Source organism: Pimephales promelas, chromosome 6, assembly GCF_988280905.1.
Source record: "Pimephales promelas chromosome 6, fPimPro1.hap1.1, whole genome shotgun sequence".
NCBI lineage: Eukaryota > Metazoa > Chordata > Actinopteri > Cypriniformes > Leuciscidae > Pimephales > Pimephales promelas.
Window position 1 is genome coordinate 269889 of NC_142774.1, and position 19874 is coordinate 289762.

A 19874-nucleotide genomic window follows, 5' to 3' on the forward strand; every position below is an offset into this window, starting at 1 on the left:
GTAAAGACCATTTTTCCACACAGATGTTTAATTTTCTAAAAATAAATGTTTTTAACGCTAAAAGTTTAATAACTATTAACATAAATTGTGCTGTTTCATCATACTTTTTGTTTAAGAAACTCAATGTGTTGTATTAGAGCATAGTAATGATCATAAGTTCTATAAAATGTATTCTACCTGTATGAATTTCAGTGAATGAATATAAAGAAAACATTTGCAAAAATTCATAATTATCAAATGCCTCACATCTCTGGAGAAAGACGCTTTCCCCACACAATAGTGTATCAAATAACTAGGGAGTAACTGCAGAAGCTGAACAGATAAACCCAGATTCCATTGGGTTACTTCAAATTACTCAACATGTCACAAAACAAACTGGGCCAGAAATGTCCTTTTATAACCGCAAAATACAGCAAGTTAATTCCATGATTGAAAACTGAGTTTTTGCAGTAGGAGCTCAATCGGAGTTAAACACAGCTAAATTCTCAGTATGGCATCCATAAACGTTACTCAGATGAAAATCTCTCAAATGTTCTGGATTTGATGTTTCATGGGTTTATTGTGCAGATAATAAAGATTTGTAAACACAGAGCAAAAATCACTCTAATAAGACATTAGTGTAGTAAACAGGGTGTAGTGTGAGGCGAGTTAGTGTGTTTGCAGGGTCGATGGGTGCTGGGTCATGCCCGAGTCTCTAGAACCACTGAGCGAGAGTGTTTGAGGAGTCGATGGGTCAGGCCTGGGTCTCCAGCACCACCGCTGGCTCCACTAAACACAGTCCAGCATCGTATCGGGTCCTGCCCAAACCCTTGGGGTCTGCAGAACGCCTGAATGTGGCCTGCTGGGCCTGATACAACTTCTGGATGAGGAAACGCTTGTCCCGGCCCTCCTGCTCACACAGAAACACACTCATCATCATCATCATCATCATCATCATCATCATGGCCAGCTGATCTCAGAGACTCACCATGGCCAGCTGATCTCGGAGCTGTTCAATCACACGCTTATGAGCCCCAGCCAGAGCGATCACATAGAACATCCCCAGACTGCAACACACACACACACACACACACACACACAGTTTATCCCACAAGTGTTCTGGTCACTTTGACACGGATGGGATTTTCCTGCAAATTCTAATTAATGTTATTGCACTGGACTAAAACTGAATTTGCTTCCACAGAGTAGTACAACAACTTCATCATTTGTGTGCTTATTTGTGTGCTTATTTTCCACCTTGGTACACCATGAAAACCTGCTCTCATTACAGAATACTGGATTCAAACTTTTATTAACTCGTTTTCTTTGGGTTAGCAGAGGTTTTTTGTCCCTGATTGATCACAGGCCTCAAGTTGACCAAAAAGACTGAATCCAGTATTTGGAGATAATGGCGTAATAAGAGATTTACGAGCAATCTCTCGTAGGTGGGTCATTTTGACCCGCAACACTAAATTAGCTAAAGCACAAGTTCGTAAAGTCTTAAACTGAATAGTAAAGCGAAATGTTCACTGCACTCGTAAAGGATCCAGCGATACAGCAGAGAGTAATGAAGATGATGATGATGATGATGCTAACCAGGTGATGACGAAGAAGGACACGGCGAAGGCCTCCGAGGCGAGCGCTAGCAGGAACGAGCGCAGACCCTGGGGCAGCTGGGTAATCCCGCACGGCACAACCTGCCATGAGGTGTTGTAGTTGATGAACGGGCCACACGCTCGCGACGCCTGGATCCTGCACACACACACAGCGCACAGTACACACTGCCATGAGGAGAGCGGACCGGTGCTGAGAAGCGTGTTGTGATGCGTGTTGTGAAGCGTGTTGTGAAGCGTGTCATGTGATGCGTGGACTCACTCTGCTATACTGACGGTGACAGGAACTGACGCCAGAGCCAAGCCGATCAGCAACACCACCAGGAAGAAGAAGTGGGAACTGGACGCTCGGAACGGCCGAGTAGCGGGACGGCAGTTGGTCACCAGAGACACCTGTGGGAGTAACACACCTAACATAACACACCACACGACGGCTCTACATCACTGCCATGTTCATATAACATTAGAGTGATCACGGAAAACTTCCTAAACCGCAACACTGAAACATGTTTTCTGTGAAGCTGCTCTGAAACATGTATTGTGAGGCATGCTTGAGTTGTGACCTTTTTGATGTAGAAGACGAGGACGTATTTGACGGTGTTGATGGCGGGCAGCAGGGGGCAGTAGAAGGTGCCGATCCAGCAGATGGTTTGACCGTAGACGATCTCCAGCACGTTCTGAGGGACGGCAAACTCCTGCTGACCCCACCACCTCACCAAACCGTGCTCGCAGTGGTTCACGATGATCCTGCAACAACCAGACGACTCTCAGACACACACCTCAGGGGAAACTCAAAACATCGGTACCAAACATCTCATACTTCCGGGGAAACTCCACGAAGACGGTGACGGCGGCGACGATCAGGAAGTCGAAGATCACGAGCTTGTACATCTCCTGCCCGACATGAGTCTCCCAGCACTGCAGCACAACACACTCATTTAGAGACGCACAACATACGTGTGTGTGTGTGTGTAAGAAAGAGAGAGAGAGTGTGTGTGTGTGTGTGTGTGTGTGTAAGAAAGAGAGAGAGAGAGTGTGTGTGTGTGTGTGTAAGAAAGAGAGAGAGAGAGAGTGTGTGTGTGTGTGTAAGAAAGAGAGAGAGAGAGAGTGTGTGTGTGTGTGTGTAAGAAAGAGAGAGAGAGAGAGTGTGTGTGTGTGTGTAAGAAAGAGAGAGAGAGAGAGTGTGTGTGTGTGTGTGTTTGAGTGTGTCGAAGATCACAAGGTCATATCTCCTGCTCAACATGAGCCTCCCAGCACTGCAGGACAACACGTTTGTGTGTGTGTGTGTGTGTGTGTGTGCGTGTGAGACGTACAGGGTAGATCTTATGGTTGTAGCCGCAGGGACAGTCTGAACTGTCACAGGACGTGATCTGGACCCACAGAGAGAAGAGCAGCACGCCGATACTGGCCAAACGCATGAACACACACCTGAACACACAAACACACACATATTGAACATAACGCTTGTCACCGAACAGACACACTGCACATGGATGGGGGTCTCCCACTTCTGGGTCTGTGTGTGTAAAATAGACAGAAGTGTGTGACATTGTGTCCTAAGTTACACAGTGACACGCAGTCTTGTCTCTGTTTCAGAAGAGTGTGGGCGGAGTCTCTCTGCAGGCACACTGCACTCTGCCAATCAGAAGAGTGAGTGGGTGGAGTCTCCCTGTAGGCACACTGCACTCAGCCTATCAGGAGAGTGTGGGCGGAGTCGCTCTGTAGACGCACCGCACTCAGCCAATCAGAAGAGTGAGTGGGTGGAGTCTCCCTGTAGGCGCACTGCACTCAGCCTATCAGAAGAATATCTGGGCGGAGTCTCTCTGTAGACGCACCACACTCAGCCAATTAGAAGAGAGAGTGGGTTACACTCAAGGGAGCCACATTGAAAATCAGCACAGAGAACAGAAAACCACCCCAAACATCCAACAACATTGTGTAAAGGATACAAAAAACAACATCAACGCAGCAGTGGTAGTAACATACAATCATCAGACCAATAGCTAAAATCAATCAATAAATAATTAATTTAATAGATAATTAATAATACACAATTAAAAAATATCCATGTGCCTCTGTCCAACTGAATGCTTCTCGGCACAAATGATGTAATGGCATGTTTGTTTTTTGTTCAGGGCATTCGAAATCTACGTCCAGAGGGTGGGGGGGGCTCAGAGCAAAGTGGTTGGGATGGATCATCCAGTATCCTCAGAGCCACCATTCAAACTGGTCACGCTTCGGAAATCTCTCATATTTGAATAAAATACCTTTATTTGTGTTCAGAAGATGAATGAAAGTATTATGGGTTTGGAAGGACATGAGGGTAATGATGTATGAGTAAATGTTGAGAGAGTTTTAGGGTGAACTAACGCTGTAATATAGTGGCTGTCAGCGTTTGGGAAAGGCAAGAGCATTTATAAGTGTGTGTGCAACAGAGAGTGTGTGGCACAGAGAGTGTGTGTGTGCAACAGAGAGTGTGTGTGGTGCGAGCCTTGCCTCATCAGCGTGAAGCGGATCTCGAAGGCGGGCGAATAGTCTTCGAAGGTGATGATGAGGCTGAAGATCAGCGGTGTGATGAAGTTGGCCAGCGTGATGACGATGGAGGGTAGGTACTCCACCACCAGCTCCTGCAGGAATGCACTCTTCTTCTCCTACACAAACACACCTCATTATTAACACCTTCACAAGGCATTAGCCAGCTCCGCCCATTTTGAGCTTAGAAATGCTCTTCAGAACCTACGGGTGACATCACAGACACTACTACAGACCTATTTTGTTTTACAGTCTATAGTCACAGCTCACCTCCACTTGCTTGCGCTGCGAGAACACTGTGGCTACGTAGATGCAGTAGAAGCAGGTGACTAGCACGGCCATGACAAAGAGGTTGAGCGCAGCTCTGAGCGCGTAAATGCGGCACCTCTCACCCCGCGTCCGATTGGCCATCCGGCGCTTGATCCGCTCCTCCTCCAGATCCGTCTGTGGGCACAGGAACACAGGAGTTACGCTCTCATCCCTCAGGAACACAGGAGTTACGCTCCCATCCCTCAGGAACATAGGAGTTACGCTCTCATCCCTCAGGAACACAGGAGTTACGCTCTCATCCCTCAGGAACACAGGAGTTACGCTCCCATCCCTCAGGAACATAGGAGTTACGCTCCCATCCCTCAGGAACATAGGAGTTACGCTCTCATCCCTCAGGAACAGAGAAGTTAAGCTCTCATCCCTCAGGAACACAGGAGTTACGCTCCCGTCCCTCAGGAACACAGGAGTTATGTTCCCGTCCCTTAGGAAAACAGGAGTTACGCTCTCATCCCTCAGGAACACAGGAGTTACGCTCTCATCCCTTAGGAAAACAGGAGTTACGCTCTCATCCCTCAGGAACAGAGAAGTTAAGCTCTCATCCCTCAGGAACACAGGAGTTACGCTCCCGTCCCTCAGGAACACAGGAGTTACGCTCCCGTCCCTCAGGAACACAGGAGTTATGTTCCCGTCCCTTAGGAAAACAGGAGTTACGCTCTCATCCCTCAGGAACACAGGAGTTACGCTCTCATCCCTCAGGAACACAGGAGTTACGCTCTCATCCCTCAGGAACACAGGAGTTATGTTCCCGTCCCTTAGGAAAACAGGAGTTACGCTCTCATCCCTCAGGAACACAGGAGTTACGCTCTCATCCCTCAGGAACACAGGAGTTACGCTCTCATCCCTTAGGAAAACAGGAGTTACGCTCTCATCCCTCAGGAACACAGGAGTTACGCTCTCATCCCTCAGGAACAGAGAAGTTAAGCTCTCATCCCTCAGGAACACAGGAGTTACGCTCCCGTCCCTCAGGAACACAGGAGTTACGCTCCCGTCCCTCAGGAACACAGGAGTTACGCTCTCGTCCCTGAGGAACACAGGAGTTACGCTCCCGTCCCTCAGGAACACAGGAGTTACGCTCTCGTCCCTCAGGAACACAGGAGTTACGCTCCCGTCCCTCAGGAACACAGGAGTTACGCTCCCGTCCCTCAGGAACACAGGAGTTACGCTCCCGTCCCTCAGGAACACAGGAGTTACGCTCCCGTCCCTCAGGAACACAGGAGTTACGCTCCCGTCCCTCAGGAACACAGGAGTTACGCTCCCGTCCCTCAGGAACACAGGAGTTACGCTCCCGTCCCTCAGGAACACAGGAGTTACGCTCCCGTCCCTCAGGAACACAGGAGTTACGCTCCCGTCCCTCAGGAACACAGGAGTTACGCTCCCGTCCCTCAGGAACACAGGAGTTACGCTCCCGTCCCTCAGGAACACAGGAGTTACGCTCCCGTCCCTCAGGAACACAGGAGTTACGCTCCCGTCCCTCAGGAACACAGGAGTTACGCTCCCGTCCCTCAGGAACACAGGAGTTACGCTCCCGTCCCTCAGGAACACAGGAGTTACGCTCCCGTCCCTCAGGAACACAGGAGTTACGCTCCCGTCCCTCAGGAACACAGGAGTTACGCTCCCGTCCCTCAGGAACACAGGAGTTACGCTCCCGTCCCTCAGGAACACAGGAGTTACGCTCCCGTCCCTCAGGAACACAGGAGTAAGGCTCTCATCCCTCAGGAACACAGGAGTTACGCTCCCATCCCTCAGGAACACAGGAGTTACGCTCCCGTCCCTCAGGAACACAGGAGTTACGCTCCCGTCCCTCAGGAACACAGGAGTTACGCTCTCATCCCTCAGGAACACAGGAGTTACGCTCCCGTCCCTCAGGAACACAGGAGTTATGCTCTCATCCCTCAGGAACACAGGAGTAAGGCTCTCATCCCTCAGGAACAGAGAAGTTAAGCTCTCGTTCCTTTAGGAACACACGAGTTACGCTCCCGTCCCTTAGGGACACAGGAGTTAAGCTCTCGCTCCTCAGGAACAGACAAGTTAAGCTCTTGTCCCTCAGGAACACAGGAGTTATGCTCCCGTCCCTCGGGAGCAGAGGAGTTCAGCTCTCGCCCCACAGGAGCTCACGGGAGGAGACGCATGACAGGAGACGCACCTTCATCTCGTACAGTAAGCTGCTCCGCTTCAGCCGTGCCGCGTTCTCGTTGGTGATGCAGAAGTCCCAGCCCGCAAAGATCTTGTTGCAGAAACTCTGGAAGCGATCCTCATCCTGAATGAGCTTGCGTTTGAAACCGGCCGCAGACCTAAACACACAGATATCATCAGATCACATGCCACCTACAGGTCTTCACCCGTACTGTCGACCTGAGACTCGAGAGGGTTCAGGTCCGAAAACTCGGACATGGGTCTTACATTAGCCTCAGGTCTTGGGTCATTTTACTTGGGTCATTCACCACCAATGTGCAGCATCCACCTGGATGATGCGACGGCAGCCATATTGGGACAGAATCCCAACATACACCAGCTTACTGGATCTCGAAGAGTTAAAGTAAATGCTGTTTTATCTGGCAATCTTCCATCTTCTACTGGCTCCTCCCAAGGTTGTGTCCTCTCCCCCCACTTTGTTTTAAACACAAACGAATACCGTTCACAAAATGATGAGGACAGGTTTTTAAATTTGCAGATGACTCTGTTGTTGCGTCTCTTCTTAATGAAAGTGTGACTGACCATGAACCAATAGTGAAGGATTTTGGTTTTAGGGTTAGGGTTAGATTTCTTTTTTAAACATAAATGTCACCAACACTCAACACTAAAGAATTAATTATTGTTTTTAGGAAACAGTGAGACAACCTCTTGAGATTGTACAAGAATATAAGTAACTTGGCACAAGAATTGTTTGTGCCCATCAGCGAATGTATTTCTATCGTAAACTGAGGAATTTTAACATTGACCCCACTTGGATGACAATAATTTATTCTTGTTTTATTGAGTCGGTTTTAACCTTCTGTTTTATCTGATGGTTTAGTTCTCTCTCCATAAATCATGGACATGTAGCAAGATTGCAGGCATCAACTTGCCCTCTCTCTCCCACATCTACTCTAAAAGAGTGGCAAAGAAGGCCCAATCTATTGCAGCTGACCCTAACCGGGACAATAAAGTTACCTTGACCATGATTTCTTGGAAATATATTTTCAAGAGTCAACAGAACAATCCAAAAACACATTCAACAGCTAACTCTACAACGCACTGAAGAGATGCATGCCTATCCCTCACAGCCTCGCGTTCATTCCAAAGATGGTGCTGCCATGAATAAGGCTGAAAGAAGAGCGTCATATACATCTAGGATGTCTTGATGGTGAGTAAATCATGGGGTAATTCTCATTTTTGGGTGAATTATTTTTGAGAAGACCTCTAACACCAGCAGAGTTCAACAATCACACACACACACACAAACCTCTTGACAATCCAGACAAGGCTCAACAACAGGTAGGAGATGGTGGTCAGCAGGTACGCCAGCGGCAGGTTGTAGGTGAAGTGAGAGTGAATGAACTCCAGATTATAGTAGCCGTAGAATAGGTAAGTACGCTCCAGAAAGCCCTGCGCACACACACACACACACACACAGTGTTACGCCGCTGTCAGCAGACGCTGAGCTGAAACACACAAGGGTCTCACCGTTCCAGACAGCAGGTCTGTGATGTGCTCATGAAACGCAACCAGACCCTGACGAGAGCTGGCCGGATACCCACTGCACTCGCTCACTGAAACACACACACACACAGCTGACATGAGTGAGTGAGTGAGTGTGTGTGTGTGAGTGTGTTTACCGTTGGTGCTGCCGTAGGTGATGCTGGCTGAAGTGTGTGATGCGAGAATCACTGGCAGCATCACAAACACAAACATCAGCAGGAACATGATGAAGTTCAGAAGGACCAGAAACCGCAGGAAAGAAAAATATGACAGGATTCCTGTTCCAAACATGCCTGAGGGAGACACACACACACTAATGAAACGAAATATCATTGAACATACCTGAAAACATTGATTTGAATGAGGACACTATTGGACTTTTTAGAGCTGCTTTATAGTCATTTCATTTCTTAGTTGTAATGAGTGAGTGACTAGACAGGGGTCTATGTATGTATGTTTTCTGACCCTCGATGAGATGAATATCAGCCCTCCAGAGCTCCAGAGCTGAGAGCAGGTCCACCCCGTCCTCCTTCAGGCGCTTCAAAGAGCGATGGACATTCAGCCTCCACAAACCCCAGCCTGTGAGAGCGCCGCCCTGCTGGAGCCGCTGTTGCCTGCACACACACACACACACACACACACACACTGAGTCTCACACATAGGGTTTGGAATCGACAACTTGAGGTCAAGAATCGGATACTTGTTCTAAAATTAACATTTTGATTCCTCTTATTGATTCCCCTGTGAGGGTCTCAGTATTAAACTGTTCAAGTGTGAGAGACTCTGTTTCTGTGTTCATGCGTATCAGTACACTGGATCCGTCCAGCTCTTAAAGTGAAAGTAGCCTAATATTCCTGCTCTATAATAACACTAATCAAACAACAGAAGACAAACACTCGTTCTTCACTGAATAACTTTTGTAACTATATTTGTACTTAAGTCCACTTATTTTACATTTGATTAAAGTGTCTGTACCTGAAAATCTTAAAACACTTTATTTCAGTCATATCTTCGTTCAGTTTTTTTTATTTGTTGCGATTGCTCATTTTTATGTATTCTTTTAAAATTACTGAGTGTTTATTTGTCTTTAATAATGCTTGAAGTTTATGTTAGTTATGCTAGTTGAGAGTGTAAGTGTTCCTTGGCTGTTGATTTCTGTTCATGATATCAGATGCAGTTATATGTTTTGCGTGTGAATGACATTTAAGTTGTTTTTATCCCTTAACGGACTCGAAACGAATCGGAATCGAAAAGCATAATCGAGACTCGTTAAAATCCTAGCAAAACCCACCCCTAGTGAACATTCCCAAACACTTGACATCATGATGAAGATAAGGAACGCACTTCTCCCGCCGCTTCTCCTGCATGCTCTTGGGAAGCTCCCGCACGGGTCGAAGCTCCTCCCCACTTTGAGTCTGCTCCGCCCACTTCCCACTGCTGACGGACGGCTGTCGGCTCCGCCCACTGCCCCACCCGCTGCCCCGCCTCTTCACGCTGGACTTCCTGCGGTACAGCAGAGACTGGTAACTGGGCAGCTGATCCAACAGGAGATGACCAACCGGAGCGGGCCGATCCCAGAACACTGAGGAAGACAAGCACAGGAGATGATGCTCTCTCTCTCACATTCACTCACTCGCTCACTCACTCACTCACTGAACACGTGACGTACATGTGCGCGCCGTCTGCGATTTCGCGGGTTTGACTGATAATCGTTTTCACCATCAGGGAGTGTGTCCTCGAGCCACCAGACACTGTTTTATGTTTTTTGCCAGATCACGTTAAGTGTTGTTGTGTTAAATACTAATGAAGTTAATTAATGATCTTTACAACAGAAGTGAATCAATCAAAACTTTAGCTGGACAGAGCTGCTGTTAAGCCAAAACAATCACTGTTACTTTACTTTACTTTATCCCTGTAAAGCTGCTTTGCAACACTGTTAAAGCTGCTTTATAAATGAAGGAGACTTGACTCTCTTCGTATTGTCAATCCAGCAGTTTCTCTGTCTCGGGTCAGGTCGCTCCTAAGGCTGTGCATCACACACACACACACACACACACACACACACACACACACACACACACACACACACACACATCATATACGTTTTTAATTTTAGCTTTGAGAACGTGTGAAAGCGTGTCATGAAACATCTGTCTGTGTTTGATGATTTGAAGAGATTCAGATGGTAAATCTGGCCATAAAAACACTTCAGTTCTGAATGAACAGATGTATGATTTAACCTATAGGCTTAATGATCATACAAATTACCAGTATTTTACCGTAATTAATTATGCTTATAATTGACATGAAATAGCTTATGCCCGTCTAAAACATACTTTTGATTTTGTAAATGCTTTTGACGATGTTTTATTTGACTTGAGTAAATAAAGATAAATAACTTAAATAAATTAGTTTAAAAAGCCTAAAAATAATGTTTATTGAACAGTGTAAATATAAATATTGGAAATAAATGTAAATGTACGCACGAAGAAACATACACTTGAAACATAATCCCGTCAGGATGAGTTTCAGTAACATGATCTGATCATTCAGGAACACACACACACACACACACACACACACACACACAATATCAGATACAATAGCACCAAACACGTCGAGACTCGTTGCGCATATTTTCCATTGATAGAGTTGCGAAAGCAAAAGAAAGCAAGATAACTTTAATATTACTAGTTGAACCTGTGATAATATATTTCATCAAGAACTGAAAAACAAACACACATTTCTCAGTCAGTGTGGCTGGTTTCGGTTTCACTGATTCACAAACAAACCAAACAAAACTATCACAGCTAGCGGAGTGTAGCCTAAACTCCTCTTCTCATCTCACTTGGTTAAAACTCGTGTGTGTTTGTGAGTAATTACACGCAAAACTCTGACAGCAACAGCTATGAAATCCAGAATATCGTCATCATAAACATAATAAACACTATAACCTCACCCGCATCGGGCGCGTCCATCATGGGCGGATCCGGACCAAACTCAGCCTGATTCTGTTAACACGGACTCGGTGTTGAGAGAGAACTGTGCTCCATGTTGATGGTGTGTGTGTGTGTGTGTGTGTGTGTATTTGACGTCTGCGCAGTGCATGACGGGCTGAACGAGCCAGAGCGACGTCACTCAAGCGCGATCTGGATCGGTCAATACTAAAAGGCTTATTAGCCAAGACTTTCACATGCTGTCACTGCATATAACAACATTATCAAAAGTATTGACAAAATGTTATTTAATTTCATATGGAAAAAATGGCATAGTATTAATCTGTTGTTTAAAATTCTCATTTAGATGGTTGCCTCAATCCCAGATAGCACACAAACGTTTGCAAGATGTCTGTTAAAGATCACTTCATCTGGAAAACATCTGCTGTTTACTATCATCTGATAGACCTCTTTAAGATGTCAGTTTAATATACATTCTAAACGTCAATTTGACATCTGACAGGAAACCTCCTATAGACGTATATGATATACAAGCACAACTTTTCTCCTCATAAATATTTTATATATGGCATAACCGTGATATTCTGTCTGAAAGCAAATCTGCGCTGATGAGGATGATATTTTGCTTGTGAGTCAGTTATTTAATGCAAATGGACATTTATTAAACTATGAAGACCTTCTTAATCGTTTTAACACTCCCAAAAGAATCTGCTATTGTTTTTGATGCCATACCATCTGGAGTTATTCGATTGCTTCATCATATCTCCTCTTCTTTTCCTCCTTTAATGTTCCAGTGGGGAAATATTGCTTCTTCTAATAGATCCATACGTCAATGATTTCTTACTATCCGTTCCAAATGTCACCGTTTATTGGAATGCTTTTGTTGTTTTAAAGAGATTCAAAAAAGATATTGACGTAAACTGTCCTGTAAACAGCACCCAGAGACCATAGCCATAACTGTAAATTATTGTGGAAAAACTTTTCCTGATTTGTGATTAAGAACATTGATAATTAAGTTTCTCTACAGAAATGTTTTGTTTGGGATTGTTAACAGGGAAAAAATATAAATTACACAAAAACAAAATATTCCTTCTGAATCTTCTTCTTCTTTTTTTTTGTTGACGTAATTTTATGAACATAAATGTAAATGATCAGGTCAGAAAACACTTTATGTTTTGCTTACTGTAGGACAACATGATCTCTGACTCGTGACAAGAAGGCTTTAAAAACTATTGAAATATGTGAGTCTTTTAATCTTCTCCTTTGATCTTCTCTGATCAGTCTGATCTTGTCTTCTTTTCCGTTTATTTGTTCTATATTGTGACATAATGCTACATTATGACATAACAAGATTCTTTGTTTACATAATGTTTTCAATAAAATAAAATAAAAATACTAAAATGTTTAATAAAGTACAATATAAAATATAGTTTATGTATGTGGTAACATCTATAACTAGAAAAAGTTCGTCAAGAAGACAAACTTTAAGTTGGCTTGTGAAAGTTTGGACCAGAAAGTTTAAATGTATATTTTGAAGTAATTTAAAGTTGCTATGGTATTTCTAGTGGGTTGCTAATGTGTTCTGGGTAGTTGCCAGGCAGTTGCTAAGGTATTTTGGGTGGTTGATAGGGTGTTATGGGTGGTTGCTAGGCAGTTGCTAAGGTATTTTTGGGTGGTTGATAAGATGTTCTGGGTGGTTGCTAGGCAGTTGCTAAGGTATTTTTGGGTGGTTGATAAGGTGTTCTGGGTGGTTGCTAGGCAATTGCTAAGGTATTTTTGGGTGGTTGATAAGGTGTTCTGGGTGGTTGCTAGGCAGTTGCTAAGGTATTTTTGGGTGGTTGATAAGGTGTTCTGCTTGGTTGCTAGGCAGTTGCTAAGGTATTTGTCTCGTTTGTCTCGAGAAAATGAGTTTTGTTCAAGGTTGCCGCTAGCACACTTCGCTATGGAGCGCGATATGCGGAGGTGAGTGCGTCAGCAGTGTTCGTGCACAGAGCCATTCCTCATTATTTTCACCTGGCATGTTCCCATGACAACGCGTCAAGAGCTGCTCTTGCCACAGACATTTAATGCTGTTAACATAACGCTTGCAAATACATTTTTTTTTTTTTTTTTTTACTTTACAAAAAGCTTTTGAAATATGCTTTGTGACTCTAAAACGTTGGACCCCACATTACCTAACATTTCTTATGATACTGTTCTTTATGAAAATTTAAATATAACATGAGCCAGTTTGTAGCCTACAGTGTAACTGATTGTGATGGCCTTTAGTGTTTTTTCCAGCAGGTGGCGGTGTTCAGGGTTCTGGAGCAGCATCAGGAACAGGATGATGGGGTTATCAAAGGACTGACGGCTTCTATTCCTCTTCAGTTCCAGAATGATTTATTTTTCTTTATTTTGTTTTATTTATGTTACTGTCTAGTCTGTTTTGTTCATTAAATATTATTTGTTAAATTGAGTTCCATGTGTGGCCTCCGTTTTTAATCAGGTGGACGTAACACTGATGTTCCTTTACGTTCTTCTTCTCTATCTTTTTTATTTATTCATATTAGTTTTCAGCTCACTGTTCTTTTCTCATTTGTATTCTGGTGACATTGAACGTATTGTTTATACATTTTGTATATTGTATACAAGTTGTATGTCATAAAAATGTAATCTCTGTTTTGTAAAAATAAATAAAGTAGAGTTTAGAGCTGTAAGCAGGAGTGCGGCCCGCCGCCGGTTCCCTCTGGAGACATTTCCGCTGTGCTCTTCTGTGTCGTTTGCTGTGTGTTTCTGTGTTTGGTTGTGTAGTGATTATTTGCAGTGCATTTTGTCTATTTGCTGTGTGTTTCCTTCAGTTGCAGTGTGTTGAGCTGATAACTCAATTAAGTTAAGACAGACGTTTTGTGTTACATAAACCAACACGGTTACAACAACAGAACTATAATTTATAGGCAGAAAAACCTCCTTAAAAGAAACAAAATGTTCCATTTTTACAGTGTACAGTCATATCAGTAATATTGTTGAACATTAAGTGAAGAATATGGAGCACACACACACACACACACACACACAGTATTTGCAGAACTGTGAGCCGACTGCAGGAAGGGGAGACAGTGTTTCATCAGAAGACTAAGAAACTGCTCATTATCGGCTCTTTACTGTAATAGTAAACTGCAGCTTAGCCGAGGTTGCTGGATTCACTGTGTGTGTGTGTGTGTGTGTGTGTGTGTGTGTGTGTGTGTGTGTGTGTGTGTGTGTGTTGTGTTGCAAAAGAAACTGTGGATTGATCTGACTAGTGTGAAAGGTTGTGTTCTCGAGAGCTTGTGTGTCATGATGAGAGCAACGTTTTTCAGCAAGATTGAATGGTTATGAGCTTTATCTTCATATCAACCACACACACACACACACACACACACACACACACACTGTGTCCTACCTGAGTTGCTAACTTCCCTTTTCGCCTCTCAGAGAAGACGTAAGGCAGAGGCGGGCAGCCTGTTGATTGCTTTCGATATTGGTTTGATTGTTCTTCTGCATCATGACAGTCCAGCACACACACACACACACACACTCACACACACACACACACTCACACACACTCATCTGCACGACACCACGGACACCTGACACGGCTTTGTGTAGTTTTGTGTTTAGTTTTCCTTCTGTTAATAAATAACTTTCTGTAAAATCTGTCTTTCTTGTGCGTCCCAATTTGCCACGGGGCCTAACACACACACACACACACACACACACACACACACACACACACACACACGCTCAACCGCCGAACACCCGTCCTCATAAATCAGAGCCGCTGCTGAATGGAGGTTTGCGATCGGGTCTGCGTGAGAGTCGAGCTCAATCTGGAGGTCTGGGGGGTCGTGACCCGCTCGGGTCAAAGGTCACGGCCGCGGTCAGCCAATGAAAGACCTGAGGCTCCTCACAGGACAAAGAGTGTGTGAGAGACTGTGTGTGTATGACAGTCTTGCTTTCCCAGCATGCTTTGCATTGGAGAGGAGTGTCCACCCACACACACACACACACACACACACACACACCTCCTGCAGCTGTGGACGTCTCCCTCATGCGCTTCTCCTGCTCCTCATGGCTCTCTCTGCTCCTCCTGCGCTCCTGCCTCGGTTCTGCCGCTCCGGACCACCCCGGCGTCTGCCCGAATCACGTGAGCCTGAACCTGTGGGTGGACGCGCAGAGCACCTGCGAGAGGCAGTGCCGGACCGACCAGGTGAACACACACTCTTCTCTTCATGACCCTCACATGACCCTCCAGACATCATCTGACATGAAGATTCGTGATCATGATCTCAGGCTCATGAGTTAGACTGAGAACAACTGCAGCTCTGCGGGGGTTTGGAGCTGTTCTCCGCAATTCACACTCTGCTGCACTTTTCACACACACACACACACACACACACACGCACACACACACACACACACACACACACACACAGGAAGCCGCTTGCAGTTTTAGCTCATTTTGAAACAAGCTTTGCTGTTTGTCACCATGTGTCATGTGTGCATTAGTTCACATGATCTTTCATCAAACACTGATGTGTGTGTGTGTGTGTGTGTGTGTGGGAGTGTTAAAGAGCTGCAGACTGTGCTGTATTTTATGTCCTGCTAACCCTTGCGTCTGCACAACTACAGTGGTGTTATTTAAATACTGTCAGATCATCGACATAAAAAGATGCCAGATCTAGACCTGAGTGTTACAAACTCAGTAATGTAGTGTTATTAATAGTGTGTTGAGTGTCTGCGTGTGTGTGTGTGTGTGTGTGGGAGTGTTAAAGAGCTGCAGACTGTCCTGCTAACCCTTGCGTCTGCACAACTACAGTGGTGTTATTTAAATACTGTCAGATAAAAGATTAAATACTATAAAAAGATGCCAGATCTAGACCTGAGTGTTACAAACTCAGTAATGTAGTGTTACTAATAGTGTGTTGAGTGTGTGTGTGTGTGTGTGATGGGTACGTTTAGGGCTAGTGTGTGTGTGTGTGTGTGTGTGTTTACACACAGTAGAATAGCTGAACTAACTGGTGTGTGTGTTTCTGCAGGATTGCGCGGGCTTTGAGAAGTGCTGCACTAACGTGTGTGGCCTGTTGAGCTGCGTGGCGTCCCGCTACTCTGACGGAGAAGAGGGCCAGTCGGGGGCGGGGCTTCCGGCAGGGGGCGTGGCCAGCTGCGTCGGGTTCGAGTGCAGCCAGCAGGGGGCGGTGTGTGCCATGTGGGAGGGCCAGCCGGTGTGCAAGTGCCAGGACCGCTGCGAGAGCGAACCCGCCTTCACCTGCGCCTCCGACGGCCTCACGTACTTCAACCGCTGCTACATGGACGCGGAGGCCTGCGCTCAGGGCGTCGCTCTCGCCGAGGTCACCTGCCGCTTCCACCTGAACGTTCACCCTCTCAGCACGGCTCAACCCACGTCCACCGCCCCCGACGCCGAGCCGCTCCCGCCCGCGCTCTACTCCAGCCCGCAGCAGCAGGTCGTCTACCAGGGCGGCACGGCTAGCTTCCACTGCGACGTGATCGGCCACCCGAGGCCGCGCGTCACCTGGGAGAAGCAGACCGAAGCGCACGAGCGGATCGTCATGCATCCGGACCAGATGTACGGGAACGTCGTCATAACCAACATCGCCCAGCTGGTGGTGTACAACGCACAGATGTGGGACACGGGGATCTACACCTGTATCGCGCGGAGCTCCTCAGGAGCGCTACGAGCCGATTACCCACTCTCCGTCATTAGGCGTGACACTCAGGAGTTCTTCGACGATGCTGAGGCGGGTTTGCCGTTGGGACGCCCGTTCTCGCCGGCCGACTGCCTGGCGGATGTGGAGCGCGGCGAGTGCGGAGAGAAGCGCGTCGACTGGTTCTACGACGTGGGCCGTGGGGAGTGTCACGCGTTCGCACACGGAGGCTGCGAGGGCGGCCGGAACCGCTTCGAGACGTTCGAGGAGTGCCGCGCGTCGTGCCAGCGCTCAGAGCTAGCCGTGTGCTCGCTGCCCGCCGTCCAGGGCCCCTGTAAGCACTGGGAGGCTCGCTGGGCCTACAACCGCCTCGTCAAGCAGTGCACGCCGTTCGTCTACGGCGGCTGCCACGGGAACAAGAACAACTTCCGCACGCGCGGTGAATGCGACGCCGAGTGTCCGCAGCCTAAGCGACGTCAGTGTAAAACCTGCCGGCCGAGAGGAAAGATATTTGCGAGTCTTTGCCGCAGTGACTTCGCCATCGTGGGGCAGCTCACTGAGCTAATCGAGGAGCTGGACTCGGGCATCGCGCGCTTCCATCTGCAGCAGGTCCTGCGCGACGAGAAGATGGGCCTGGAGATCTTCCGAGCGCAACACCTGGAGGTGCTGCTGCCCCGCATGGACTGGAGCTGCCCCTGCCCCAACATCACACAGCACCAGCAGCGCCCCCTGCTGGTCATGGGCGAGGTGCGGGACGGCACGGCACTGGTTCTGCCGCACAGCTACGTCAGACCCGTGTCCCAGCGGCGCCTGGAGAAGATCCGCCAGCTCCTGGCCCGGAAGACTTGTGAGATGCTCCTGAGATCCCAGGACTGATTTTGCACGGATTTAGTCTTACCAGTTAGCCATCAAGACTGTTCATGTCTTTTTCAAGTCAGATACATAAAAACGTAGATTGCTTTAATTAGATTTCCGAAAAGTCAAGTCAACTCAGCTTTATTTATACAACGCTTTTTACAATGACAGCAGCTTTACAGAGACAACAGGAAAATAATACAACAAAGTGTGTTTCCAGAAGAGAATAGCGTCACAGTCAGTTCAGCGATGCTTCAGTTTGGTTGTAAAACATCGTCCAGCTCAGTTCAGTTTTCCTATAATGCTGCCAGTGCCGGAGATGAATAATATTACTGGATATTAAATGAAATGTCCCTGAGAATAGAGAGACCCCTAGCTAACTGCTAGCTGTTCGAACAAGTTCTCAAGACACAGTCTTAACACAATGGCTATGTTTTTGCAACCGGGCCCTGGAGGTGTAGCATGGTCTGGATTCAGTTTGAGGACACACACACACACACACACACTGTACATGCATATATACAGTATATATATAGTTATGTGCTTCGTTCAGGACTAGTTCTCCCATAATGTTCCCCAAATCTGCCTTGCTGAACTAACAAAGTGTGCAAGAGTTGTATCTCTTTATCTGTTGTTCTGGAGGTGTAGCATGGTCTGGATTCAGTTGGAGGACACACACACACACACACACCTTCGGCTAGATGACGACAGCAGTCCTGAAGTGTCCCTGTGAAGGCCTTCTTCTCCTCTGTACTGATAAACTCTATCAAAACAATTCCACGCAGAAGACAATAATTCTCACTGACAGATAATTTGTCGATGTCACTTTGTGAAGAAAGACTATATACACATATTCAAACACACACACACCTATAGACTCCACACGAAACACGCATGTGTGCCGTCAACTCGTCGCAGATTAGAAGTTTACACGGAGATGATCATTTTTTTCAAAACTTGCATCTTGATCCTGTTTCCGAGTGTGTGTTGCCGAGCTGAAAAACACTGAAGTGTGTGAATGAGCGGCCCAGAGTTAATAACTATGATCTTTACAATCAATCAAAACTAACTTTATCTGGACAATAACTGTATTCTAGATCTGCTGTAAAGCCAAATCTGTGTCCCTGTAATCTCCTGTCATCACTGTAAGCCATGTAGTGAATCTGTGTGACTGCAGATGGCCGACAGCACCCGTATGACGCTCACAGGAGCTTCTGTCATCTATCTCTGTTCAGGAAGGAAGAAGTGAGTCAGCGATGACAGACAGTCCCTTAAATATGGCTTTTTATTTAGAGTTTCTTACTGTTGCATATTTCTTGTAATTAGTTTACTCAATTCTATAATTAATAATGTTTAAAGGAATGACAATGTTATTCTACAGGAAAAGTGACACCCAAAAGAAAGACGAGTTTATTTTTCTTCAATAAAAATGTTGGTAACACTTTAGAATACGGTTCCCTCATTAATGAATAACTACACAAGAACCAATGAGTAACACAATATTAACAATCTAGTATCTATCATTAACTAACAAGAAACTCTGATTAACGAACTAGTAAGTAATAGCGCACAGATGAAAGTGGTAGTTCACTATTAACTAATCAATAACTAATATTTTTTTTAATATTTCCCAGACAACTACTGAAAAAGTTTATTAATAATCTAGTAACTACTATTAACTAAAAGAAACTCTTATTAACGAATTAGTAAGTAATAGCTCACAGATGAAAGTGTTACTAGATACTTCTGTGGGAATTACTAATTATTTGGATTTGTATTATAAAGTGAAGATCATTGGAACTAACTAGTAATTACTCAAGTGTTACTAAAGACATTTTCTAAAAGTATACTAAAGTTCACCAGAAATCTCAAACGGTTGCACAAATCATGACTAGATCATGTAGTAACACTTGAGTAATTACTAGTTCGTTCCAATGATCTTCACTTTATAATACGAACCCAAATAATTAAAAAGTAATAGCTCACAGATGAAAGTGTTCCTAGATACTTCTGTGGGAATTACTAATTATTGGGATCCGGAGACACAAACATTATTGGCTAAAGCGTCTGCAAAATGCAAGATGGATGTTTTTAATTGATTCACTGAAACTCTTGCGATACACACTGAAGCAAGTTTTCAGTGTGTATCGCAAGTGTTTCAATGCGTTTTGTCTCATACGGCGTCCTATAAGAGTGTGTGTGTGTGTGTGTGTGTGTGTGAGTGTGTGTTAGCTACACCCTTCCTGTGC

The 19874-nt window shown here is 45.6% G+C and overlaps 2 protein-coding genes across 2 annotated transcripts; one reads left to right on the top strand and one right to left on the bottom strand.

Moving 5' to 3' along the window:
• Positions 1-539: 539 nt before the first annotated feature.
• Positions 540-11244, bottom strand: tmc7 (transmembrane channel like 7). Its single transcript, XM_039682031.2, has 16 exons — positions 11092-11244; positions 9477-9714; positions 8598-8746; positions 8270-8425; positions 8118-8203; positions 7897-8039; positions 6598-6745; positions 4395-4568; positions 4089-4243; positions 2906-3020; positions 2413-2510; positions 2156-2339; positions 1855-1985; positions 1576-1731; positions 968-1046; positions 540-889 (listed from the first exon to the last, which is right to left on the bottom strand). The coding sequence occupies exons 1-16, from the start codon at positions 11111-11113 to the stop codon at positions 734-736; spliced, it is 2190 nt and encodes a 729-aa protein (XP_039537965.2). The 5' UTR covers positions 11114-11244; the 3' UTR covers positions 540-733.
• A 3911-nt stretch (positions 11245-15155) lies between these two features.
• On the top strand, positions 15156-17773 carry wfikkn1 (WAP, follistatin/kazal, immunoglobulin, kunitz and netrin domain containing 1). Its single transcript, XM_039682036.2, has 2 exons — positions 15156-15314; positions 16144-17773. The coding sequence occupies exons 1-2, from the start codon at positions 15156-15158 to the stop codon at positions 17644-17646; spliced, it is 1662 nt and encodes a 553-aa protein (XP_039537970.2). The 3' UTR covers positions 17647-17773.
• The last annotated feature ends 2101 nt before the right edge of the window (positions 17774-19874 follow it).